The sequence below is a fragment of the Drosophila virilis genome, chromosome 2 (assembly GCF_030788295.1).
Source record: "Drosophila virilis strain 15010-1051.87 chromosome 2, Dvir_AGI_RSII-ME, whole genome shotgun sequence".
NCBI classification, from domain to species: Eukaryota; Metazoa; Arthropoda; class Insecta; order Diptera; family Drosophilidae; genus Drosophila; species Drosophila virilis.
Window position 1 is genome coordinate 10,437,613 of NC_091544.1, and position 24,260 is coordinate 10,461,872.

Here is a 24,260-nt window from a genome sequence, read left to right on the forward strand (position 1 = left end):
ATAAAAGATATATATATATATATATATAAAATAATAAACTAGGTAATCTTTTAAGGTACTTTGTGCTCAGATTCTGTGCGTGAACACAAACGAAATCAAAAAGTCATCATCGCACGATAGATGCCCGGGCACCCAGTTTCATAGAGGGATCTTGGGCAGCGTGCACGTGTGAATGTGCCTAATGAGTATTCAATTTCTGCAGAAAGCAGCCGAATACAACGCATAAATGCTATTTCGAAAGATATTACAGATCGATGGATGCGAAGTTCGATTAGCAAAAAAAAAAATAAAGTTAAAAAAATAGAATCAAAAATTATTGAAGAACTGCGGGACACTTGAAAAGCAAACTGAAGAACCGTGCTCAGCGAAATTAGAAAGAAGTGCGCCAATGAATTGGGGTCAATAGGAAATGAAAAGTGAAATTTCACTTAAAGCTTACCAAAGACCGAATGCCTTTTGTTCCACACACACACACACATACACACACACACGACCACATTTTGGGGGTATTGGCAAAAGGAACTGGCAATTTAAATATCATTAATTTTTGGGTTAAGCCTTTGTGTTGAGTACTTGAAAATTGCCACCGTGTAATCAGACTTTGACAGCAACAAGAGTGCCTCCAGGCAACAACTTTGCCGATCTGATGGCCACGTTAAAAACCAATGAAACGTGTAAAGAAATTGACCAACTATGGATATAATTGGGAATAATATATTTGACATGCTGACGCTATGATTATGTCCAAGCGAAATGGTTAATCAGTTTATTTTAATATGAACCAATAGAATAATGTCGAAGAAAGTTTCCAATTCTTATGAGACAAGATAATAATATTGAGGGAACACATTTAGAAAGTTTCTTATAAGAATATTTAATTTAATCATTGACAGCAATTTTGGTAAATATAACAAACACCATAAATATGTGAGTATGAGCAGAGTTAAGGCTTATTATATTGCCAACACAACTTGTTAACATACTTAATACTTTTAACAACAGCTTATTATTATTTAGTGTGTGTTATTTAATTTCATGAGATTCGCATAGAGGGGCATTATAAACAACGTCGCCTGGTGCAGCGCACCAGAAAGTAAACTTATTATGCCGTTGGTTGAAGAGAACGAATGTATAGCCCGGCCTTGTCATGGCTCATCTTTATATTTTTGGCGTCCTATCTTAACCCATTTACCTTCTGTGAAAATATAACATATTTTCTATACTAACATGCACCCATTGTCCGAGAGAACACAATATAGTTGCACACATTAGTTTTATGTATGCCGTCGAAATTTAAGTTTAAAGCACTATATACATATATTTTTTGAAGGATTAATTTTTCAGTATAAGTTTGGAATTCAACTTGAGCCCATAAAAGAAGTTTACCTCAGTTGCAGCCATCACAAAAATATATGCAATCAACACACCTTTGGCAAGGTTATTGGTAAGCTTTCTGAATAATTTTTGTTAACATTTTTCAATAAGTAATAAAAGTTAATAACTATTAATTATGCATGTTTTGTGTAAATCGTAAAAAAATGCTTGTCAAATGCTTTACGATATAATCAATTAGCACGATTTATGTTGCACTTGCTGCCACAAAGCTTGCCACCCGGCGGCAGTTCCGCTCGTTCCAGCTGCGGCTCCAAGTGCCTGGACTAGCCTCAAGCGTGACTCATCTAAGAGACGATCGGCAGCATCCATTGGTAAACACAAAGTTCGTGCTAAACGAGACCTTCTGCAGTTTGGGTTGACGCATTGGAACCTGCGACTCAGTCGAGATGAACAAGAAAAACATTAAAAAAAAGTACAGCCACAAAAAATGGAAGAAATAAAATAAACCCAGAAGGGAAACACTCGCATGTAAAACCAAAGTTTGACGTAATTAAAAAATGGTGCGTGGAACGGCAATGGAGTTACATGAGCTTTTGTGTGTACTTAAGCCATAAAATCCAGCGGCAACAACAAAAACTGAATAAAAATAACGAGCTAATAAAAGCGCCACGACAACAGGTGTGAATATCTGTGTGTGTGTGTGTGTGTGTGTGTGTATGCTGAAAGGGCAGAGTTGGCACATTAAATTTGTTGCGGCTGATGACGCGACAACAACGTTGCTATCAATGAACAATGAGTATTAATTTTCATAAATAATCACATTAAAAATATTACTTATAAGATTTGCCTATTTGTTGTTGATATTGTTGTTGTTGCTGTTGCTGTTGCTGTTGCTGTGGTTTTTGCATTTTTTAGCTAGACAGAGGCTTGAGTCATCTTTAACATGGTTAAAAACGTATTATTGAAGACGGAAATGAATGCCAGGAAAAAAACAACGAAATTGTATACAAATACGCAAATAAAAAAAAACGTTATGCATGGAGGTAAACAGCTGCCAAAGAATAAATTAAATTTATTATAAGACCCAGGCACAGGCGCTGGCCAACACTAGTCAGGCAGGCAGGTGCGCGGGCTGGCGGGCTGGCGGCGGGGCGGTCGTTCTGGACTGGCAGAAGAATCTTTACACACATCAACATCTTAGCTGTGTTTAAATTTAAACACTGAGCTCAGCTATTCTGGCATGCCAGAACCATAACCCGAAGATAGCTGCGAAAGGCCTTATCAGCTTACGACTGTTTCTATGGGGCTTACTTTCCATCACAGCATAGTCGTAGTAGCTGGAACTGAACTGGTCTCAAATTGCTGCCAAAGCGTACAGAATTTCATTTGTTTTTTATATACCCTGTAGCTATTGAAGTAGGGCATAATAAAGCTGTGCCAATATATGTAACAGAAAGCAAGAAGAAAAATATTCCAGATAACATAAAGTAAGTATATCTCGTTAAAAGAGGCCAAAAAGAGCTGCAGCTGAAGAATTTCGATTTGAATTTTTGTTGGACCCTATCTTATGCACTATTTCCAATTTAGCATAACCCGATTAATATCGATTTCCATCACTTGCTCTTCGAAAATACCAAATTTTAAATTTAGAACGATCTGAATTATTTCATTTATGAATATTTCACTGCTGCTACAAAAAAAAAAAAATATTGATAGATGCCTTCTTTTTTGCTTTTTGCTCTGTAAATTGTATAACGAACTGACATTAGTGCATTGTTAAGTGTAGAGGGTATTCTCTAGTCGAATACCATCGACAAGAGCACTCATTAGTTTTTAACTCCTTTTTTTAGTTTTCAACAACAATTTGGCAAACAAAACATTTGCGACGCGACCAAAAAATGATAAATGATGCGCAGTTCTGCAGTTGCCCAAAAAATAGTTGTGTTTAACGTATGTTTTAATAAAGCTTAACTAATTAAACACACTCGCACACACACACACACACACACACACACACACACACACACACACACACGCACACAAGCAGGTGTAAGCTCAAGCACACAGGTAGTACATATTTGCGTGTTTTCATATAATATAAAAAATTTATTAAATTTGTAGTTTATATTATAAAACATAATAATTAAACAAATATTGCATCAAATTTGGCATTTGAGGTTTTTGAACTTGTCGAAGGACGGAAATAAAACACAATATTTTCAACGCATCAACAATGACAAGATGGTTGATGATAGTTTATATTAATAGAGATGTCTAAATCTTAACTTTAAGCTCAGGGTGAATCCATGCATGGCATTAAAACTACAAGAAAACTTCCACTAATGCGCCGTTAGATTGCTCAGGCAGGGTGAATTGTTCTTGAACAGATCCGCAAGCGTAAACAAATTCAGATAGGTGGAGAGAAATGTGGCCAATAAACCAAAGATCAACACGCCCATGGTGCAGGATATGTCGCATTCCAAGCGATGCAACAGACGCACCAGGCGCAGCCAACAGCCTTGCGTTGTATGCGGCTTGGCCACCACCAAAAGCGGCTCCATTTCCAGCTCAATGGGATCGTAGTTGAGATCTAGCGGCAGGCTGCCATAGCTGGCCTCGGCAGCAATCCGCTGATGCACGCGCTCCATGCGCCGTATGCGACGGTACAGCAAGGGCGGCAGAATAAACACCAAGGGACCGGTGATGGTGCCACCAACCACATCCATGAGCGTATCAAAGCTGGGCACAAACTCGGCCACCAGCACCTCCAGGGCCAGCACACCGGAACGTATGAGAATGCGTTTGCAGGAAAGAGCTAAATGAAAGAGCATAAGAGGCTGTCCAAGACTGAATATCATTCCGTGACTCACACTCGGGCAACTTGAAGAAGTTCTCGATCTGCAGAAACATGGCAGAGCCGGCCACAGTCACCGAAAAGCACAGCTGCAGCGACATCAGTATCAGCATCACATAGAAGGGCACACTGGTGGGAAGCGACTGCAGCAGATTGCTGGCAATCAGGGCACCGAACTTGTAGGCGGCTATGATGGCACCAACAATGGCCACGCTGCAAGTGACTAAACAGATGGAGATCAACGTGCTGCGGCAGCCGCATTAACAAGTCTCCACTTACTGGCAATGCCAACAAGCGCCGCCCAGGACACTTGCGATTTGCGTTTCATATCGATTTGCAGCGTGAGCAGCATGGGATGTATGTCGAACTGGAAGGCCAGAATGCTGTAGCTGCTCAGGATGGTCAGAAAACCAGGTAGCTCTGTAAAACCAAAAAAATATATACACATACATTTATATTATTTAGTGGGAGCTTGCGCACCCATCGAGATTCCTTGAAACGGCGCTCCAATCGCGGCCGCATCGAGCAGGCAATACCAGAGCAGCCCCACAATTATAATCAATACACAAGCGGCCATAATGGCCAGGCCGCTGATAGGTGAGAAATCAAAGATAAGAATTAAACTGGTGAGAATATCCACGAAGATTCAATACCCTTGCAGACATATGGAAAATTTACAAAAGTGTTTTCAGACGAAATTAACTAAATATTTCCTAATCTCATTATTTTTGAGTGCACTTAAAATGTCATCAATACATATAAGAATTTCTTCTTAACAACGAGTTCATGGCCTCGATTTCCTAGCTAGTGTATGGATACGAAGAGCATAGTTGACTTAGTTATAACTATATATTATAATATTCTTTCTGGATAAGGAGAAATATGCATAAGTGTACATAATGAAATCGGATATGTCTGCTACGAGGCATTATATTTTTAGTGTCTGTAAGGACATGAAATGCCATTGCCTGTCAAAAAAGATCGTATTACCGCATGTGCTTGGGACTGCCAAGCCACATGAGTGGACAGATAACGAGACCCACAACAATGGCCCAATAGCAGTAGGAGAAACTGTATTGGCCAGCGCTCATGCGGAGCACAACAGCCTCCAGATTCTCGGCAGCCATGACAATGCTGGGCACAGCCATGGCAAAGATGCTCAGGTCCAGCAGCACCGATACCAACAGGCTCATATAGGGTCCATAGGCCAGCTCTGCGAGTGCAGCATAAGGGTAGTTGCGTTTCTGTAGTATCGAGGGATCCAAATACTCGGCCATAGTCCAGCATTGCGACAGCAGAAAGGATGTGTACATTTGCAGAAAGATGATGGATAAAACTAGGAGCAAGCCAAAGTAACCCAGGCGAACCAGCAGTGCGGGCAGCGTCAAAAACGGAAAGATACCAAACAGGTCCACCACATAGAGAATGGCAATAAACAAGGAAAGGCTCTCCGGCTCATCCTCGTAGGCGCGAAAGTGCGGCAAGGCGCTGAACCGAGAGCGTCTCAAAAATGGTAGCTGATCGTGTTGATGCGAGGGCTTCAGCAGCACGGGCGAATGGCGCTTGGGTAATGCAAAGGACGGTGCTCGCGAGGGTCGTGGCGGGGGCTTGACATTAGAACGCCGGAAGAAAAACATTCACTTAAGCTACGAACCAAACGCGGCGACTGAAAGCGCGCAACTGACAGCGCCTCCAAGTCCAGAATCAAACAATGGCAAGCAGCTTGCAACAGTTTGTCACATGATATGCCAACTGGGCGAGGGTGTGCAGCAACTGGGAAGCCCTCTCGCTGCAATGTCAATGCACGTAACAAGAACGCGCAAGAACTTCAATAGAAGGTAGCAAGTTCAATGCCTTCCAGTTGATGGACTGACCCAAAGAGGAGAAAGAAATGCGCCTACTAGTCTCGAGGAGCTAAGCAACATTTAACCAGTAAATAACATTTATTTATTTTTACAATATGATATCTACAACACCAAAAACATAGTCCTTTGTAAGTATCCAGCCTGTATTATTCCGTAATTTCTCGTTTGAGCACTTTAGACCTGCTGCACTTGGGCAATCTTCTGTTTCTTGGCCTGCGTTTGCTGCAAGAGTTTCGATTGATATCATTAGCTCAGCTCTATAAATGTAACATCTTGTACTTACCTCCAAAGCGTCGTTGCTGCCGTTGTCCTTGGCCTGTACTGTTATGACCTGCACCGCCTGACCCGGTCCTGAGCGATTCAGGAGCAGCTTGGTGTTGGCCCGTGGCGTTTCGCCACAGCAAAAGACGCGCGTTGTCTGCTGCCTAAGCGGACTGTCCGACTCATCCATTAGCTGTTCCGATTGATCATTGTCCAATTTCACTGAATTCTTGTTATTATCCATGTAAACGCGATTGAAATTCAAATGATTTGGACGCACTGCATCCGTTATATACTTACTACAATCCATCATAAATGTATGCGTGTCAATACAACAACAACAACAACAAGTTATAGTGTGTTATATGAATGGGTTATTCTTTAAAAGAAATTGGGTGCAACCTAAGCTGATACGTACACTGGAACACCATATAACATCAGGCGTATTAGAAGTGTACATACGTGTTGTTATGTATTTACAAAAAGAGTGTATATTTACATGCAAGAGCAAGAAAATAGGCAAACTATAAATTTAAAAATTTCTATTATGAATTCTCTGCTTTTGCACACTCACACTCCATGAACAGGCGCCACTGCACGAGTAGATCTTGAGTTGATTGCTGATAGTGGTAATATTTTTGCTGATGGTGGTGTTGATGTTGGTGGTGCTCCTGCGTTTGTCGATCTGTTGGTGCTATTTCTAAATGGTGCAAGGTGCAGTGCAGACAGCGTCATGCTTTGCCCTCAGGCGGAGTATCCTGCCTTCAGTATGAAATCATTGCAAAAGAGAGAGTTACAAATAGTTGGTTTTGGTGCAATTGCATGGTCGCTATGTTCGGGCAGAGTGTGGCTGACTGTCGATGGCAGTGTCAGGATGCAGCAAGTGGCGCTAACTAAGTCCAATCAGTGTACGTATCAAGTTTTAAGCGTGGTGCCAAAAATGAATGAATAGTGGGGTTAAACAAACGTTGGCACTTACGATTTCACATTGTACAACCCCTGACGGTTTATATAACTGAGCACCAGGTCATCTAGAAGATACTTGACCGATTCACCGCGATTTAGGAGACGACGCACCAGAGAAGAGCTGACTTCGTTGGGCACCCAGTTTGTAATAAGCGTTATGTTGCGCTACAAATTTCAATGCGTATTAATATAAGCATTCCGTTTAGCATTTTGCATACTCACCTGATATTTGGTTAGAATATCCGATTCAAATATAAATTTTTCAGGATTTGAGCCACAGCGGGATATGACAACTAGTCCATGGTTCGCCACTATTTCTTCAATCTAGGAGAAACTTGGAATCATTTATTATTTCTCAGCTATGTAACAAGTGTCTTACATCCTCATTGGCCCACAAGCCGGGCACTGCAAACGATTCTAGTAAATCGGCGCCACATAACAGCTTTAGACTTATGGGATCACGACGTTCCCGAAGACCAAGTGGCAACCAACCAGGTAGTAGACCATTTTGCTCCTCATCCCCCGGCGAGTTGATATAGTTATTTAGGTAGTTCTGGTGATGCTGCAGCACGGATTGTGTGCGCATCCATTGCGGCTGGTGTACCTCCCAGTCTGATAAACGTATCCAGGTGGAGGTCTGAACCGCAAGCTTTATCATCGCGCAGCGATCTATCGAAGGCGCCAGTCCCTTCTTGCCATAGGAATCATGTGTGGGTGATATAATGCCACCCACAACCTTGTGTGTACCACGAAGTTCAAAGTAATCTCGTGCTATCTCTGTTTAACATGAGATTCAATGTCAATGTCAATATTGATTATCACCGGGCCGTCGTAAACAAATTACTTACCGAACAAGCGCAAATGCATAGGCGTTGGAGGGCTAAAGCATCCACACGCTATGAGCGCTATGCGTGGTAACATGCAGGTTTTTTCCTCAATGAAGCCGGACATTTGCCTAAATAATGGGCAGAAGCCACCAAAACGTATATTAGTAAGTCAATAACTTCCTCGTCTTAAGTAATTTCGCCATCTGTTCACGTCGCACCACAACCTCACTAATTCGCCGCCACAGTCGATATATTTTTGTTATCGTGAGCTGCCAACCTGTGCAAATATGAGCAAGTTTGTACTTATTCGATTAGTTTCAGAACTCGTAGTACCTGTTATCGACTATAAAATTAAATATGGCGTCGTCGTGCTAAACTGCCTTTGGCTCTGGCTCTTTGACGAAAACTTTTTTGTAAAAACATTTATCATATTTATTCGTATACGTTGTGCGCTGTTAATCGTTTAAACGGGCGTGTGCTGTTTTTGCAGTTCGGTGCAACGTGCCGCCATAATCTTAGCCTTTTAAGTTAGACAAGACGAAGTGCCGAGTGCAAAAACAACGGAGAGGAAACGACGTCGACAAAATAAAAATGCATTTGTGAATTTTCGCCCCAACACTTGACTCAACATACACACAGACACACACGCACATAAGCCCAACGAACCTCAGCAAAGGATTGGAAAAAGCACGCGGCCAGCATAGGCCATAACGAAGGCCTTGGATACGGAGTAGCAGCAGAAGAAGCACCCAACAGCAACAGAACACAATGGCGCTAGTGACAGTGCAACGTTCGCCAAGTGTGGCGGGCTCTTGCTCGAATTCGGTGAGTTGTTTGAATTTATATATAAATATATATGTATGTATGTGCAGTAAATGTGAAGTAGGAAGTGGGCGCAACGGGCGGCCTGCAAAATATGTGAGTTGCCCCATTTCTATGTAAGGTGCAATTTTACAGCTGCAACCAGCTACGCATTTGTTTATTTGTTTGTGTGTGTGTGTATGTGTATGTGTTTGTGCTGTAATCAAACACTCACACGCTCGCACGCGCTCTCTCTCCCTCTCTCTATGATTTTGCTTTGTTTTGGTTACGCGTTGCTAATGTAGCTCATTTGAGTTGGAAGGTGTATGTGTGTGTGTGTGAGTGTGTGTGCGCGTGCCTTGGCCACCGCCTATAACCACTTCCTGTGCGTGTTCCGTGTTAGTCAGTGATCCTTTTGTTGTGTATACGTGTGCTTTGCGCCCATATGGCCAATTTATTTAAATGCGAATATCATCAAAAGCGCTCCAGTCTCGCTCTACGCGCCGCTCTCTGGCTGTTTGTCGTGTTGTGGGCGTTTTGTCAGCGTCATCATCAGTCGCGCCACGATTCGCGCATCTGTTTGTTGTTTGATGTGGTAGTTCTTGTTGTTGTTTTTATGTCCAATACCTATTGAAAATGGATGAAAAAAAGGGTATAATAGTTTTGTACAAATATATGTAGCAGGCAGAAGGAAGCATTTACTTGCCCCCATGCCCGTCGGTTTGCTTCAGACACTTTGAGAAGTAGATAGTGCAGGAACTTTGAAGAGCTGAATATTTATATAATATTCATGTATATCAGACTTCTTATGGGATGTTTTTAATAATTAACAACTCCTCTCGTATTCGTATAAAAAGTATAAAGGTGGGCTTTTGTCATATAATCGAATGTATATTAAGGCAGCTCGAATTAGATTACAGGGTATCTGTTAATTGGGAACCGTCGACTAGAGTGCTCTTTCCTTTTCTTGTTATTTATTGTTGTAACTCAAGCAAATCAGAGCAGACGTCGCGACGTCGCAGCTGCCTCACCATGTCTCGCGCGCGCTCTCTTCCATTTTCAATAAATTGAAAATTTTGCATTACCTTATTTGTAGTTTTGTCAACTTAGCTCTGCGATTTTTCTTGCTGGTTCCGTTAGCGCAGCGACGGCAACGTCCTCGCCCCCCCAAAAATAGTTCTCAAGACCTTGGCTGCGGCCTGCCCTTGGAATTTTTATTCATTAGACAATATTGTAAACATAAGCTCTACCCACCATGTAGGTGGCTACGCTCGCCTGCTCTCCGCTTCTCTCTTTCTCTCTCTCTCACTGCAAAGCAATTCATCATCAAAAGTTTGTTTGGTTACGAATTTCACTTAACTCCAAAAATGTCAGAATCAGATATTATATTTTGTATACACCGTTGGGTGAGTCTGAGTCACTTAGCTGCAATCGCAATTCGCGGAAGAAGTGAAAGAAATTGAATAAGGAAATAAACAACATATGGAATGTATTTACAGGATGGCGAGGCTGATGACGATGAGGGCAACAGTAACAATAAAAGCGAAAGGAGTGAATGCTATTTTGCTGGCAAAGGCACCGCTCTGGTGTTGGCACTCAAGGACATACCGCAACACGCGGAGCGTCGCCTTAGCACTGATTCGACGCGATCCACCAATAGTACGCAAAGCAATAACTCGGACATACAGCTGCATTTACAGTCCATGTTCTATTTACTGCAACGTGAGGACACCTTGAAAATGGTGAGTACAATGAATATCTATTTATTGGACTATCAATTGCTCATACAGCTCTTATCTTTACAGGCTGTCAAACTGGAGTCGCAGCGTTCGAATCGAACACGCTACCTTGTGATTGCGTCGCGCAGCTGTTGCCGCACGGCGGCCAGTAGTGAGCGACGCACTAAAATCATGCGTCATAATTCTGTTAAGTCGACGGCTAGCGCAACGCCAGCTCCGCCCGGCACACCTGTTGCGCAACGCCAGTTATCCGTGGATAGCCACAAGACACAGCAACTCGCTCAAGAAGAAACGGCGAAGCATCTAGCGATTAACGCCAATCGTCAAAGCCTAAAATGTGATGCCGATGGTCGGGATACGACTATTGCTGGCGCCGGCGACAGCAACAAGAATACCTCGGGCATGGAGGAATCATGCCTGCTGGGCATTGATTGCAACGAGCGGACGACCATTGGCCTAGTCGTGCCCATACTCGCGGATACCACAATTCACCTGGACGGCGACGGGTGGGTATCGAATTAACTGTCCAAATTCCATTATTCTTATACAATTTTTGCAGTGGTTTCAGTGTCGCCGTCTACGAGAAGACCCACATATTTAAGCCCGTATCGGTGCAAGCTATGTGGTAAGCCATTTTCTCAAAGAACTCTAAGGGCACAACTATTTCATTCATTCTTTGGTCTTATAATTATAGGTCAGCGCTGCAAACGCTGCACAAAGTGTCTCGAAAGGCTCGTGAAAACAATTTCTATCCAAGCGGACCATCGCACGATTGGCTATCCATCTACGAAAGTCGCATAGAGTCGGATCAGTCGTGTTTAAACGAATGGAATGCCATGGATGCCCTCGAGAGTCGGCGCCCGCCCTCACCAGATGCCATAAGAAACAAGTAGGAAACTAAACTAAACTTGTGCCAGTTGCCAGCAGATTTAACTGCTTTGCGAATCGTTAAAAAATTTGTTTGTACAGAACATGATCATAGATTATGTTTTAAATCTGTGCCTCTGTTGTTTGCAGGCCAACCGCCAAGGAGGAAACTGAAAGTGTCATTAAAATGAAGCTCAAAGCAATTATGATGTCGGTGGATTTGGATGAAGTTACCTCCAAGTATATACGTGGCCGTCTAGAAGATTTATTAGATATGGATCTGGGCGAGTACAAGTCATTTATCGATGCTGAAATGCTGCGTATTTTGGGGCAAATGGATGCGCCCACTGAAATTTTTGATCACGTCTATTTGGGTTCGGAATGGAATGCCAGCAATTTGGAGGAGTTACAAAAGAATGGGTAAGTACAAAACGTAAACCAGGTTTGTTAATTCTGAAGCCAGCAAATATATATTTATACATATATTTATTTTCCACACAGTGTTCGACACATTCTGAACGTGACCCGCGAGATTGATAACTTCTTTCCGGGCACCTTTGAGTACTTCAATGTGCGCGTCTATGACGATGAGAAAACGAATCTACTTAAGTACTGGGATGACACATTTCGCTATATAACTCGCGCCAAGTCCGAAGGTTCCAAGGTGCTGGTGCACTGTAAAATGGGTGTAAGTCGATCTGCTTCAGTGGTCATTGCTTATGCAATGAAGGCATACAAATGGGAGTTCCAGCGCGCCCTGGAGCATGTTAAGAAGCGTCGAAACTGCATTAAGCCGAACAAGAATTTTCTCAATCAGCTGGAAACGTACAGCGGAATGCTGGATGCAATGAAGAATAAGGAGAAGCTGCAGCGGAGCAAGAGTGAGACCAATCTGAAAAGCACAAAGGATGCACGCCTTCTGCCGGGCAGTGAGCCAACGCCACTGATACAGGCGCTCAATCAGGCCAAATCAAAATCAACTGGTGAGTCGGCCGCTGAGCAACAGGACAGCAGCGAGCGTGGTCAGTATCGTCGCAGCAGCGCACAAAAACAGCGTCGCATGATGCGTCGCTCGAGCAGCACATCGCCCAAGACACAATGTGCCGTGGAAGTGATCAAACAGCAAAGCCAATCTATGGAGAATCTAACGCCAGAACGAAGCGTGGCGGAGGAGCCGAAAAACATGCGCTTTCCAGGCAGTAATGGCGAAAACTATAGCGTCACCCAGAATCAGGTGCTGCACATACAGAAGAACACGCCCTTGTCAGTGCGTACGCGTGTCCATGATCTCGAGGCTCATCAGGAGCCACCGCGTCCCAGTCTGCTGTCGCAGGCCCCAGCACAGACGCAGCCAGCGCAAACACAAGGACCTGTGTGGACCTCATTGTCCAAGCTGATTACGCAAACATCATTTTCACGTCGCGATTCCAGTACTTCGGAAGTATTTACCTCTACTGTGGGGCAGGCGGATGAGCGCGAGAAGCGTCAACGGCGCAAAACGCAATCCTGGACGGAATCCTTTGGACCCAGCGGTGGAATAATTCTGGACGCAGTGCCCCAGCAGTCAAATGTAACACCCAGTGCCGTACTTCGAACGCGCGGTCCGCGACAGCCCTCACGCCATGCCAGTTGGGGATCGGGCGACAATCGCAGCAGTTTGCCGCTGCGGACAAGTTCCTGCAGCTACTACGACAGCAATCGCAACACCACAGCCATTTTCGAAGGTGAAATTCAGGATCTGAAGCGCAGTAGCAGCAGCACCACCACGAGCAACTGCAATGCCAGCGAATCGCAGCTGGGCACAGTAAAGCGCACCAAACAGAAATTGGAGGAGAACACGACACTGAAAAAACGCTGCCAGGAGAACGAGCTGGATGATCTAGACGCGGCGGCAGCCGTGGCGGTGGCAGGTGAAAAGAAATGTGCCAATCTGTTTCGCAGCGCTTCCTCGGCGAGCACTACGCGTCAGCGCCAGCCATTGCGCTGCAACAGCGAGGAGCTCATGCATACAAGCGATATCGAGAACAAGAACACAGCAGCCGATTTGGTAGTGGTAATGCGCACTCAAAGCCTTGCTGTGGCCGAAGATCAGCGGATTTCGGGCAATGTGCAAATACTCAAGCAAAACTTTGAAGCCAAAGCTGTAGTGGTGGGTGTGCCGGGCATTGGCAGCACAGCTGCCGGCGCGAATGTTAATGCAACTGTTCCAATCAAGAAAGCGACACATCAATCACTGCCATCCTCACCGGTTGCTCAGCATGCGGATCATGTGTTGGTGGACAATGTGGCTGGAAATGCAACGACGACCAAGTCCTCGTCCAGCACATCAGCCAACTCGTCCGACTCCAGCGTAAGCGAAACTTGTGATCGTAATGTAAAAGGTCTAGTGCATAAATATCAAAACACTTCCTATAGTAACAATCCTGCTGCGGCAACGCCAATAACCACAACACTGCCGCCACCCACCAACAATATAACCACCAATACCACCACCGCAACCATCAGCGGTACCATAAGCGTCCCTAGTTTGAGGCAACGCCCTCGCTCCTACTACGATCGATCGCTGTCAAACAGAGCACACGATTACAGCGAGAACCGACCACCGCCCGCACCTGCCCGACACAATGCCACTAATCTAAACCAGCTGCAACAACATCAACACAACACCATGGCTCATCTGCAACAATCTGAGCAGCAGCAACAACAAGTGCAACATCGCCGTCTAGCGCAGCATGGAAAGACCCATCCACTCACTAGGCTAAGTTTACCAAAGCAAAGCTTCAACACCGCTGCATACAATACCATGTAAAGGAATGCTCTTTCTTACTACACACAATTTCTCTTTCTCTCTCTATTACTCTCTCTCGCGGACACACAGACACACACACACATACAGACACCCATATTGACACAGAACTCATAAAAATAGTAACTAAGCAGTCCTAAAGCTATTATTATTTTTGCTTTTCAGCTCGACACTTGCCTATTATTTGTATTAATTATATGTATTTTTGCTTTTATTCACTGTTCACGTTGCGTTACATTTGTGTCTCTCTCGCCGACGCGCCTCCCCACCCCATTCTCTCACTCACTGTCTGTCTTTATTCAAAGCTCTGTACGATCCATCATTAAATTGTTTATTTGTGAAGCGTTTGTTTTAGTGATCCTATCCACAGAACCCACATCCATTTCAACATCCAATATCTGAATGTTTTGTGAAAAGTGCCGTCAGGGACGAAAAAAGAAAACAAAAACAAACTATGAAAATGAAACTGTATTTTGTATTTTTAAATTACTTGTAACTATATACATATATTTATTTTATATTATGCAAGAACTGCCTACGAATAAATGATTTATTGTATATATATGTATGTATGTGTATACACATATGTATTTCATGTGGTGACTTGTGTTTGTTCATTCGTTCGCTTCTGACTCCACCTGTGCCTGTGCCTTTGCCCGTTAACTGACTCAGTCGCATTATATTTGTCTGTCTATATGTGTGTGTGTGTGTGTATGTATGTATTTATTATGTGTGCCGTCCAATGAACTTTGCCATCAGCTTTTACGACCAAGTTTGTATTTGCAGCCTTTACCGCATGATAGCCACGTTTCGCTACTCCTGGGCCGAGTGCAAGAAGTGAGCCACCGAACCTTGATGTCACCCCACCTATGTTCTTTTAACGAGCTATCCACGAAACATATTTAATTAATTAATTTATAAAACTTGATATGTTAGTAAATTCGCGATACCAATATTAATAAATATATTTATTTTATTGCCACCAAGAGAAATGAGTCATTGTGAGTGTGTGCGTGTATGTGTGAGTGTGTGTGTGTGTCAGCCACATGCAGCTGCGAGGGGCAGTCGTAAAGCCAACTTCCAATTAATCAACAGGCCCACGGCCCATATTGAGTCGTAATTTTAAAATGTATCAGATTACTCAGGTATACTTAGCGTCATCGCTCACTGAGTTTGAAAATAAATTGCACAACTGTTGGCTGTTTTCAATTATCGTTAACAAAATTACACGTAGATTTAATATTTTTTGCATGTACAAAGAACATATTTAAATTGTCGCGGTTCTGGCGAAAGTTTTGGAGTATGTGTGCAGTATTTTCTTAAGAACAGTTGGCAGCACTAGCTGTTTATAGTATTTAAAAAATTAAAAAAAGAAACTAAAAACTCAATGCTATAATGAGCTTGAGCATACTGCTTGCATAGTAAACATATTGTCAATAAAAAAATTAATTTATTAAGTAAGCATTTTAATTAACTGAACTAATAACATGCATTTAGTTAAAAAAGAAGTATATTTGCAGTTGCCAAATTCGGTCACACCACAAATATCTCACACAACACAGCCACACACATACGCCAATACACACGCACACAAATGCGCACTTGACTTCCACAGTTTCTTTATTTTGTGCAGAAAAAAAGTACTTAGTATTGCCGCTAAAGTAACGAAATTTATTGTGTACGCGATTACGAATGCTGCCAAAGTGTAATTTATAATGCCAGCAGCTGCTACAAACAGCAGCTAATTAAATATTTTGTTACGGACTTGGATTTGGAGTTGTTGTCATACCCATCCCCCCCGTTACGATTGTACGTGGCGTTTGCGAAACCGAATCTGAGTCTGAATCGGTCAACAAGCGGTCGAGGTCGTAGGCAAGCGAGTGCTAATAGATTTTTATTGTCACGGTGGGCACAAGCACGGCAGCGGAGCAGACCGATTGTGAGCATGGCGGACGCTGCGGCAAAGCCAGCGGCCGAAAAGGGCGGAGGCGATCCACAAATGAAGGGCTGGCTGCTAAAGTGGACCAACTACATCAAGGGCTACCAACGTCGCTGGTTTGTGCTATCCAAGGGTGTGCTGAGCTACTATCGCAATCAATCGGAGATCAATCACACATGCCGCGGTACGATATCGCTCCATGGTGCGCTCATACACACCGTGGATTCGTGCACGTTTGTCATCTCAAACGGCGGCACACAAACCTTCCACATCAAAGCGGCCAATGAGGTCGAGCGGCAGTCGTGGGTAACATCGTTGGAGCTGGCCAAAGTGAAGGCCATACGGGCCATTGAGAGCGAAGAGGAGGAGGCAGAGGAGACGGCGCAGGTGGTGCCCAGTCAGGAGATCAACACTGTGGTGCGCGACCTCACCGAACGCCTGGAGAACATGCGCACATGCTACGATCTGATAACCAAGCACGGCGCAGCACTTCAGCGAGCCCTAAACGATCTGGAATCAAATGAGGAGGAATCACTGGCGAGTCGTACTAAGATTGTTAACGAGCGCGCCACACTTTTCAGGATCACATCAAATGCAATGATCAATGCGGGCAACGACTATCTGCGATCGGCTGAATCGCAGGGCCACAAATGGTCCAAGATGTTGCACCATGAGCGTGAGCAGCGCCAGCGACTGGAAGAGATCATTGAGCAGATGGCCAAGCAGCAGTCGCAAATGGAGCAGGCTGCCGTGCTGGTGCGCCGCAACAAGCCGCTGCCATTGGCATCGTCCAGCACAACTATGTCTATAAACTCAGGGCCCCCCGGCACGAATTTAACCTCAGACGACGAGACCGAATTTTTCGATGCCGAGGAATACGGCTACGGCCGAACAGGCGAATCGCCAATAGACGGCACGTTTATACTAAAGCTTAACAAAAGACGCAGCAGTTCCGAGGATCACGTCGGCTCCGAGGGCCAGACAGGCAGTTCATCGGAAAGCGACGAGCAGAAGCGCACCATTCAAACCGTACAGCAAGTGTGTCTTATCAGCGCAGCACGCGTGGCCTCTGGGGACGACGACGAAGCAGACAAAGTTGAGCGCGTCCCGAACGCCAACCCAGATGAATTACCAAGTAGCAGTGCGAGGGCGAGCGGAGGTAGCAAGCAGCTGATGCCGGCCAGAAATCGGCGCACAAGTGTGCCGGACAAGCCAAACTATCCGCTAAGTCTCTGGTCAATCATGAAAAACTGCATTGGCAAGGATCTGTCCAAAATACCTATGCCCGTTAATTTCAACGAGCCGCTCTCCTTGCTACAGCGTCTAGTCGAGGATTATGAGTATGCCGAAATCTTGGATCATGCTGCCTCGTGCACCGATGAAAGCGAGCAGTTGGCCTATTTGGCGGCCTTTACGGTATCCGCGTATGGGACGACAGCGATTCGCACTGGCAAACCATTTAATCCATTGCTGGGTGAAACATACGAATGTGACCGTAGGGATGATCTAGGCTGGCGCTGCTTGGCTGAGCAGGTGTCTCATCATCCGCCCGTAGCTGCTTTGCACTGTGAGGGAAAAGATTGGGTATGTTGGCAGGAGTTTTCCATGACGAGCAAGTTCCGCGGCAAATATTTGCAGGTAAGTTTTCGTAATAGTTGACCAAAAAAAAAATTACCCATCCGTTTGTTTAGGTTAATCCGCTTGGCGGTGCATACGTTTTGTTTCACAAAAGTGGTCATCGCTACTCCTGGCACAAAGTTACAACCACTGTAAATAACATTATCGTCGGCAAGCTCTGGGTGGATCAGCACGGAACGATGGAGATAGTGGGCACCAATGCAGCGCATGGAAACAAGTGCATCCTAAACTATATACCCTACTCCTACTTCAGCCGTGATGTACAGCGCAGCGTGAAAGGCGTGGTAATCAATCGCAATAAGGAAGCTAAGTGGGTGGTACGTGGTACCTGGGACGACAAAATCGAAATAGCACCTGTCTTGCACACCAGCGGCACGGCGGAGGGTCCTACCTATACTACTGGCGAGTACAAGGTTGCATGGAAGCGTCGCGCGGCTCCACCAGAGTCGGAAAAGTATTACAACTTCACCACATTTGCCTGTCAGCTTAACGAGCCGGAAGAAGGTGTAGCGCCCACAGACTCGCGTCTTCGTCCCGATCAGCGACTTATGGAGGAAGGTTTATGGGAGGAAAGCAACAAGGAGAAAGTGCGCCTTGAAGAGAAACAGCGAACGGCGCGAAGAGAACGTGAAACTGAGGCCGAACAGGCTGCTGCCGAGGGACGACCCTATCCAGCGTACGAGCCCATGTGGTTCAAGCGTGAAAAGGAAGAGGGTAGCGATAATTTTGTGCATGTCTGCAAGAACACATACTGGGAGGCTAAGGCGGCTCAAAACTGGAGCGGCTGTCCAGATATCTACTAATAGCTGAACTCTATGTGAATTATTTCAATACGCAAGCCTCGAAACTTCGCTCTCAATCCCTAAACAAACAAAAAAAAAAAAAAAAAAAATAAAAGAAACAACGCCCCAAGACACTCACAGTCAAGCATAAATAACTTTTACTGAACTATAAACTAATCGATGTAATAACATTTTTTCAACTACTTAGTGCATATATAAATTAATTACTGTAAAGTAGCTGCAAATGTTGGAACTGAAATGTTTTTATGGCAAGTTAATCTCAAAATCGCATCGCATTGATTGCGTTTATCAAATTGTATTTTGTTCGGTTTTTTATTTAATCTTTGCTTTAATCAGTTAATTACTTATGGCACATAGACCTTACCATCCAAAAATTAAACATACATATACATACATATATCTAATCAATAAACATATGTAGACATGTGCAAGTGAAAAGCGAACCAGCTTTTCACTCTAAAGAATAACAACAACAACAACAACAACAAGTAGAAGGAGACACACGAAACTAGTTTTCCGGTAGCCGAATATTGTTTTTGCCTTTGTTGTGTATATAATTAAATATATAAAAGAGAATGAAAAAGGTTCTAAACAATGCAACGAGAATATGTTAAATGTTATATATATTTATGCAATTTATTATTAAAGTATTATTTTAAATAAAGCAAAAATTATGTGGTTAAACAATGAGCTTACCAATACGAGAATACCCGTTAACAAATCCTAACCTACGGTTCAACCACTCCTCAGCTACAAAACAACACCCGTGGCACCACCTTTCTCAGCGTCCGCGATAATGCACTATCTACTGAGTCAGTGTCCAAAACTGAGGCCTTATCTGGCTGACTAGCAAAATGTTCGGGAGATAAGAGCTGAATGTGGTCTCGATGCGAACCGGGGAGTCGTCGTTTGTCAATTGTATTCAGTAATTCGCAAGGGATTGAATATGTCTGGCGAGCGAGCGCACCACCGACAGCGTCGGAACAGCTCGAGCATGAGCACGGACTGCGCCATCGAGACCTCCAGTGGCAACAAACTAAGATCATCCCAAAAGTCACGCAGACGAGGGCGAGCAACCAATCATGCTGCAATCGAAGGCAACCCGGAAATGAAGGGCTGGCTGCTGAAGTATACAAATTACATGAAGGGTTATCAGCGACGCTGGTTTGTGCTCTCCAACGGTGTGCTCAGCTACCACCTTGATCAGTCTGAAGTCCATCAAACCTCTCGCGGCTCGATAGCGCTCAAAGCTGCCCTCATTGAAATCGTGGACCCTTGCACCTTTGCCATTTCCGATGGCAGCCAACAAACCTTTCGCATCAAAGCCGTAAGTGAGGTGGAACGTAAAAGATGGATTGCATCCTTGGAGCTGGCCAGAACCACGGCCACACAAGCGAATGAAATCGTTAATCCACCTCCAACAGGTGGCTCCAACGAGGCCAGCGAAAAGCAGGTGCAATTCAGGTGTCGGCGCACACGTGTGCCGGACAAGCCCAACTATCCGCTCAACCTGTGGACACTGATGAAGAACTGCATTGGCAAGGATCTGTCCAAAATACCTATGCCCATCAACTTCAACGAGCCGATATCCATGCTACAACGGCTAGTCGAGGATTACGAGTACTCGGAAGTGCTGGACACTGCCGCCGCCTGCACTGATGAGTGCGAGCAATTGGCCTATTTGGCCGCCTTTACTGTGTCGGCGTATGCGACGGCAGCGAGTCGCATTAACAAACCCTTTAATCCGTTGCTAGGCGAGACCTACGAATGCGACCGCACGGACGATCTTGGCTGGCGCTGCCTGGCCGAGCAGGTGTCCCATCATCCGCCCGTAGCCGCACTGCACTGCGAGAGCAAGGAATGGGTTAGCTGGCAAGAGTTCTCCCTGACGAGTAAGTTCCGTGGCAAGTATTTGCAGGTATGTTTTTCCCATATGTAGCTGATTCATTTTCGTTACTCACCTTCCGTTTTGGCTTGAGCAGGTAAATCCGGTTGGCGGCGCTTACGTTTCGTTCCCCAGCACCGGACGTCGCTATTGCTGGCGTCGTGTGACAACAACTGTGAACAACATTATTGTCGGAAAGCTCTGGGTGGATCTGCACGGAGAAATGGAAATCATTGGCAGTGGTGCGGCGCATGGATACAAGTGCATCCTAAACTATATACCATACTCATACTTCGGCCGTGAGGTGCAGCGCAGCATCAAAGGCGTGGTACTCAATCGCAATAAGCAGGCCAAATGGTTGCTGCGCGGCACCTGGGACGACAAAATCGAAATAGCACCCGTTCTGCACATCAGTGGCACACATAAGAGCCCCAGCTATACCACTGGCGAGTACAAGGTTGCCTGGCAGCGTCGGCCAGCTGCACCAGAATCGGATAAGTTTTACAACTTCCCCACGTTTGCCTGTCAGCTTAACGAGCCGGAGGAAGGTGTCGCGCCCACGGATTCGCGTCTGCGACCCGATCAGCGTTGCATGGAGGAAGGCGCCTGGGACGAAAGCAATCAGGAGAAATTGCGGCTCGAGGAGAAGCAGCGAGCGGCGCGAAAACAGCGCGAGGAGAAGGAAAAACAGGCGGCGGCAGAAGGACGCACCTATCCAGCATATGAGCCCATGTGGTTCAAGCGCGAGAAAGAGGAGGGTAGCAACGAATTTGTGCACATCTCCAAGAATACATATTGGAAGGCCAAGGCGGCCCAAGACTGGAGCGGTTGTCCGAATATTTTTTAACAGCTGCGTTATATACTTTTACAAAAAAAACAACAATGGAACGGAAAATGCGCAATCAAGCCACAATATCTAATCTTCAGACAAAGAACTCGATGAGTTCCGCCAAAAAAAGACCTGAGCAATCCAATGAGAAATGTTATAAAGTTTACGCAATTTATTGGTAAAGTATTATTTAAATAAAGCAAACTGTTGAGTTGTGGTTGAAACAGTCGTAAAGAGTCATCCGTGTACATTCAGTAACACCTGCGGTATCGCCTTCCTCAATGTGCACGATAAGGCGTCGTCTGTTGACTCGGTAATCAGTTAATCCAACGCGACCAATTCGGCACCTCGATTTATTAATGCCAACCATTATCTAAACTAACTACTAACTAATGGTTAACAATAGATAACAGTGAATGCTGGTCACGATGGCAGCCGCAAGGGTGACGCTTTAATTGTGTTCGGTGGTTTGGGAAGTTATGAATATGTCCAATGATTTAAGTAGCGCCTCCACTGACGGATCGCGACCTTGGAAGCGACGGAATACTTCCGCCGTCGGCACAGAGCCGCCATAACTGAGGAACGTTTGCTTATAGCGTTTACCCACTGTGGCGTAGTGTTCATCGTTGCGCTGCTCCGCAAATCCGCTCGAGATGTCGGCGGCAATTAGCTTGGAATACAAATGACTAAAATGCGCCGCCGCCCAGTCGCCGGCAAAAATGTCGGTCATGGAGCAGGGATGTGCGTCTTTCTTGTCGAGCGGCATACAGTGATACACTGGCCAAATTTTGCGGACAACATCCAGCCAAAAAGCGCCAGAGCGATGCAATTCCACGTCCAGATCGGCCAAATACAATTCCTGGCACAGATTATACCCTGACAGCTGCGTTTTCAGCAGGCGCGTCTTTTGGGCAAGCTCAGCATCAATGATCTGATCGTTGGCGTAATGACCGGACAAAGTCTGCAGCACTGCGGCGTCGTCCAGGAAGTTGCTCATCACATAACCCGACACTTGCGAGGCATCCCACTCAATGTTGGACAGACCAGCCAGTTCGCTGTAGCCCGCTTGCGTCAGCAGATGCTGCAGCGCCGTGCCAAAGGTCTTGAATACCATTTGCAAATCCTCGAAGCCCAACAGCGTGGGCTTGCCCTGCGTCGGCTCTGTAAAGTTAAAGATGAGTGCGCAGAGTGGGGTGAGGCCGGCTGTTTTGTTGCTATTGCGTATGCCCACCATCCAGCCATTGTTACGGCCAAATTTATGTTCCTTGGAATAGCAGTCCACATAAAAGCCGCCAACGGGCGTTGAACTGTTGCTGGCATCGCCATCGTACACATTAAAGAACTTGACTGCCGGATGCCACACTTCCGTCTTGGGCTGCTCCGAAATGCGTATATTGAAAAGCTTTTCGCTCAGCGCAAAAAGGCCGGAGAGCACGCGTGGCAGAGGAAAGTACTCTCGCAGCTTGTCCTCCACCAGCTGATGCTCGGCGACAAGCTGTTTGCGCGCCCAGTAGCTAATATCGTAGGCCTCCAGTTTGTGCTCGGCACCATTTAAGCTGGCAAACTTTTGCAACGCCTCCAGTTCTACACTCTGAGCGGGACCCGCAAATTTCAGCAGCTTGGCAAAGATTTGCTTCAGATTTTCCACACTGCCAATCATTTTGGTTTGCATGGACATGTCTGCGTAGTTGGTATAGCCCAACAGATTGGCCTGACGCTTGCGTAAGGCGCGTATCTTCTCCAGATGCGTGCTGTTCTCTAGTGCTTTATCCTGTTGCTGAGATGCTTTTAGAGCATTGGCGCGCCATACATTCCAGCGCTGCAGACGATCGGGACAGTATTTGAGAAAGCCATCAACAATTGGCGGCTGAAGCGTTATTTTCCATGGACCTTCGAGTGGTTGACTGGGATCTCGGGCCGTCGCCTCCAGCAGCGTTGGCGGAAAGTCGCGAACCAGCTGGAAATCATTGACCACATGCGCGAATGCGTGCACAGCCATATTAACTTTATTTTTGAAGTTACCACGCTCACGTCCCAGCTGCGTAAGCAATTCCTTGAGCCCATCTTGACCGTCCTTGCTCAGCGATAGGCCATTTAATTTGCCTTCAAGTAAAAACTTTTGGCGCAAACGTTGCTCAGCTTCACCTGATTGATCCTCTTGCTCCAGCAGAGCCGTGTACACTGTTTTGTTGCAGAATTTAGCAGCACGTGCATTGCGCGCACGTTCGTGTATGTTCATATAAGACTTGGTGGGTATCAGCGTGCTGTTGCCCAGGTAGAGCGCTTTGGCCACACCCCAGGTCGTCTCCAATGGCGCAGTAACTGCATCCAGTTCTCTGTATATATCGGCGCCTTTGAGCTGCTTGCCACTTTTGATATCCTGCTCAAGCATTTTGACCGACTTCTCCACGGCCGACGCCTGCTGGCCAATGGCGCCCAGACACATCTCGATGGTGATATCGCTGAATGCTGGCAGCCCATTTGGCATAAGTAGTCCCTCGCCCATTTGACCCTCTTCGCCGATTTCGGGCACGCTGCAAGCGGCAAAATGTAATAATTGAACTTGTTCCGCAGCCCGAATCCCAACACTTACAGCACAATATAGCCCGGCCGGCAGGGAGTAGAGTGTAAGCAACGTTGGGCGGCATTCGCAAGCGCCGCATGGCGCTGTCGCAATATGTTCAACATGTCTTAAATTCGAATTAAAAGCTAATTATTTACAATTAGAAAAATGCGTGCGGCCAAATTTTTCGGCAGCCAGCGTTTACACAACACTCTCAGCTGTTCTGCTTCCTCACTACTAAACGCCGATATATGCTATCGCCCACTTTGAGTTCTTATTGTA

General features: G+C 45.4%; 6 protein-coding genes across 15 annotated transcripts; 3 read left to right on the forward strand and 3 right to left on the reverse strand.

The window, feature by feature from the left end:
* Nucleotides 1-3,468: 3,468 nt before the first annotated feature.
* mah (mahogany) lies at nt 3,469-5,850 on the reverse strand. Its single transcript, XM_002054209.3, has 5 exons — nt 5,180-5,850; nt 4,670-4,779; nt 4,469-4,609; nt 4,206-4,412; nt 3,469-4,150 (listed from the first exon to the last, which is right to left on the reverse strand). Exons 1-5 carry the CDS (start codon nt 5,824-5,826, stop codon nt 3,675-3,677), a joined length of 1,581 nt encoding a protein of 526 aa, XP_002054245.1. The 5' UTR covers nt 5,827-5,850; the 3' UTR covers nt 3,469-3,674.
* Nucleotides 5,851-6,113: 263 nt separating this feature from the next.
* On the reverse strand, nt 6,114-8,358 carry Nmnat (nicotinamide mononucleotide adenylyltransferase). 5 transcript variants are annotated; one of them, XM_002054208.4, is made up of 6 exons: nt 8,130-8,353; nt 7,661-8,058; nt 7,504-7,605; nt 7,295-7,446; nt 6,338-6,614; nt 6,114-6,276 (listed from the first exon to the last, which is right to left on the reverse strand). In XM_002054208.4, the coding sequence occupies exons 1-6, from the start codon at nt 8,230-8,232 to the stop codon at nt 6,229-6,231; spliced, it is 1,080 nt and encodes a 359-aa protein (XP_002054244.1). In that variant the 5' UTR covers nt 8,233-8,353; the 3' UTR covers nt 6,114-6,228. The 5 variants fall into 5 exon arrangements, 3 of the variants coding, with proteins under 3 accessions (XP_002054244.1, XP_070063296.1, XP_015027621.1); XR_011416151.1 differs by lacking the exon at nt 6,114-6,276 and adding an exon at nt 6,890-7,204 and having other exon boundaries at nt 6,603-6,734; nt 8,130-8,358; XR_001450079.3 differs by lacking the exon at nt 6,114-6,276 and adding an exon at nt 6,890-7,077 and having other exon boundaries at nt 6,603-6,734; nt 8,130-8,354.
* A 101-nt stretch (nt 8,359-8,459) lies between these two features.
* Nucleotides 8,460-15,291, forward strand: ssh (Protein phosphatase Slingshot). Of its 6 annotated transcripts, none has more exons than XM_070207194.1 (8): nt 8,460-8,933; nt 10,409-10,651; nt 10,715-11,154; nt 11,208-11,273; nt 11,343-11,537; nt 11,666-11,935; nt 12,017-13,865; nt 15,108-15,291. In XM_070207194.1, the coding sequence occupies exons 1-8, from the start codon at nt 8,877-8,879 to the stop codon at nt 15,225-15,227; spliced, it is 3,240 nt and encodes a 1,079-aa protein (XP_070063295.1). In that variant the 5' UTR covers nt 8,460-8,876; the 3' UTR covers nt 15,228-15,291. The 6 variants fall into 6 exon arrangements, with proteins under 6 accessions (XP_070063295.1, XP_032295011.1, XP_015026973.1 ...); XM_032439120.2 differs by lacking the exon at nt 15,108-15,291 and adding an exon at nt 14,692-14,889 and having other exon boundaries at nt 12,017-14,320; XM_015171487.3 differs by lacking the exon at nt 15,108-15,291 and adding an exon at nt 14,692-14,889.
* A 562-nt stretch (nt 15,292-15,853) lies between these two features.
* LOC6631122 (oxysterol binding protein) lies at nt 15,854-18,934 on the forward strand. Its single transcript, XM_002054206.4, has 2 exons — nt 15,854-17,898; nt 17,952-18,934. The coding sequence occupies exons 1-2, from the start codon at nt 16,267-16,269 to the stop codon at nt 18,699-18,701; spliced, it is 2,382 nt and encodes a 793-aa protein (XP_002054242.1). The 5' UTR covers nt 15,854-16,266; the 3' UTR covers nt 18,702-18,934.
* Nucleotides 18,935-19,623: 689 nt separating this feature from the next.
* On the forward strand, nt 19,624-21,649 carry LOC6631121 (oxysterol-binding protein 1). The gene is made up of 2 exons (XM_002054205.4): nt 19,624-20,619; nt 20,684-21,649. Exons 1-2 carry the CDS (start codon nt 19,648-19,650, stop codon nt 21,431-21,433), a joined length of 1,722 nt encoding a protein of 573 aa, XP_002054241.1. The 5' UTR covers nt 19,624-19,647; the 3' UTR covers nt 21,434-21,649.
* LOC6631120 (oligopeptidase A) lies at nt 21,568-24,225 on the reverse strand. The gene is made up of 2 exons (XM_002054204.4): nt 24,009-24,225; nt 21,568-23,949 (listed from the first exon to the last, which is right to left on the reverse strand). Exons 1-2 carry the CDS (start codon nt 24,101-24,103, stop codon nt 21,867-21,869), a joined length of 2,178 nt encoding a protein of 725 aa, XP_002054240.1. The 5' UTR covers nt 24,104-24,225; the 3' UTR covers nt 21,568-21,866.
* Nucleotides 24,226-24,260: the final 35 nt, after the last annotated feature.

Bases quoted from the DNA above. Each gene is read 5' to 3' on its own strand.
- mah (XM_002054209.3), bottom strand. From the start codon at position 5,826: ATGTTTTTCTTCCGGCGTTCTAATGTCAAGCCCCCGCCACGACCCTCG. The intron at 4,610-4,669 runs GTGCGCAAGCTC...TTGGTTTTACAG, and splicing joins GTTTCAAGGAATCTCGATGG to AGCTACCTGGTTTTCTGACC. The intron at 4,151-4,205 runs GTGAGTCACGGA...TCTTTCATTTAG, and splicing joins CTTCTTCAAGTTGCCCGAGT to CTCTTTCCTGCAAACGCATT.
- Nmnat (XM_002054208.4), bottom strand. From the start codon at position 8,232: ATGTCCGGCTTCATTGAGGAAAAAACCTGCATGTTACCACGCATAGCG. The intron at 7,606-7,660 runs GTAAGACACTTG...AGTTTCTCCTAG, and splicing joins GCTTGTGGGCCAATGAGGAT to ATTGAAGAAATAGTGGCGAA. The intron at 7,447-7,503 runs GTGAGTATGCAA...TGAAATTTGTAG, and splicing joins ATATTCTAACCAAATATCAG to CGCAACATAACGCTTATTAC.
- ssh (XM_015171488.3), top strand. From the start codon at position 8,877: ATGGCGCTAGTGACAGTGCAACGTTCGCCAAGTGTGGCGGGCTCTTGC. The intron at 11,155-11,207 runs GTGGGTATCGAA...CAATTTTTGCAG, and splicing joins ATTCACCTGGACGGCGACGG to TGGTTTCAGTGTCGCCGTCT. The intron at 14,321-15,107 runs GTAAAGGAATGC...TTGTATTTGCAG, and splicing joins ACCGCTGCATACAATACCAT to CCTTTACCGCATGATAGCCA.
- LOC6631122 (XM_002054206.4), top strand. From the start codon at position 16,267: ATGGCGGACGCTGCGGCAAAGCCAGCGGCCGAAAAGGGCGGAGGCGAT. The intron at 17,899-17,951 runs GTAAGTTTTCGT...CCGTTTGTTTAG, and splicing joins TCCGCGGCAAATATTTGCAG to GTTAATCCGCTTGGCGGTGC.
- LOC6631121 (XM_002054205.4), top strand. From the start codon at position 19,648: ATGTCTGGCGAGCGAGCGCACCACCGACAGCGTCGGAACAGCTCGAGC. The intron at 20,620-20,683 runs GTATGTTTTTCC...TGGCTTGAGCAG, and splicing joins TCCGTGGCAAGTATTTGCAG to GTAAATCCGGTTGGCGGCGC.
- LOC6631120 (XM_002054204.4), bottom strand. From the start codon at position 24,103: ATGTTGAACATATTGCGACAGCGCCATGCGGCGCTTGCGAATGCCGCC. The intron at 23,950-24,008 runs GTAAGTGTTGGG...TGCCGCTTGCAG, and splicing joins CGGCCGGGCTATATTGTGCT to CGTGCCCGAAATCGGCGAAG.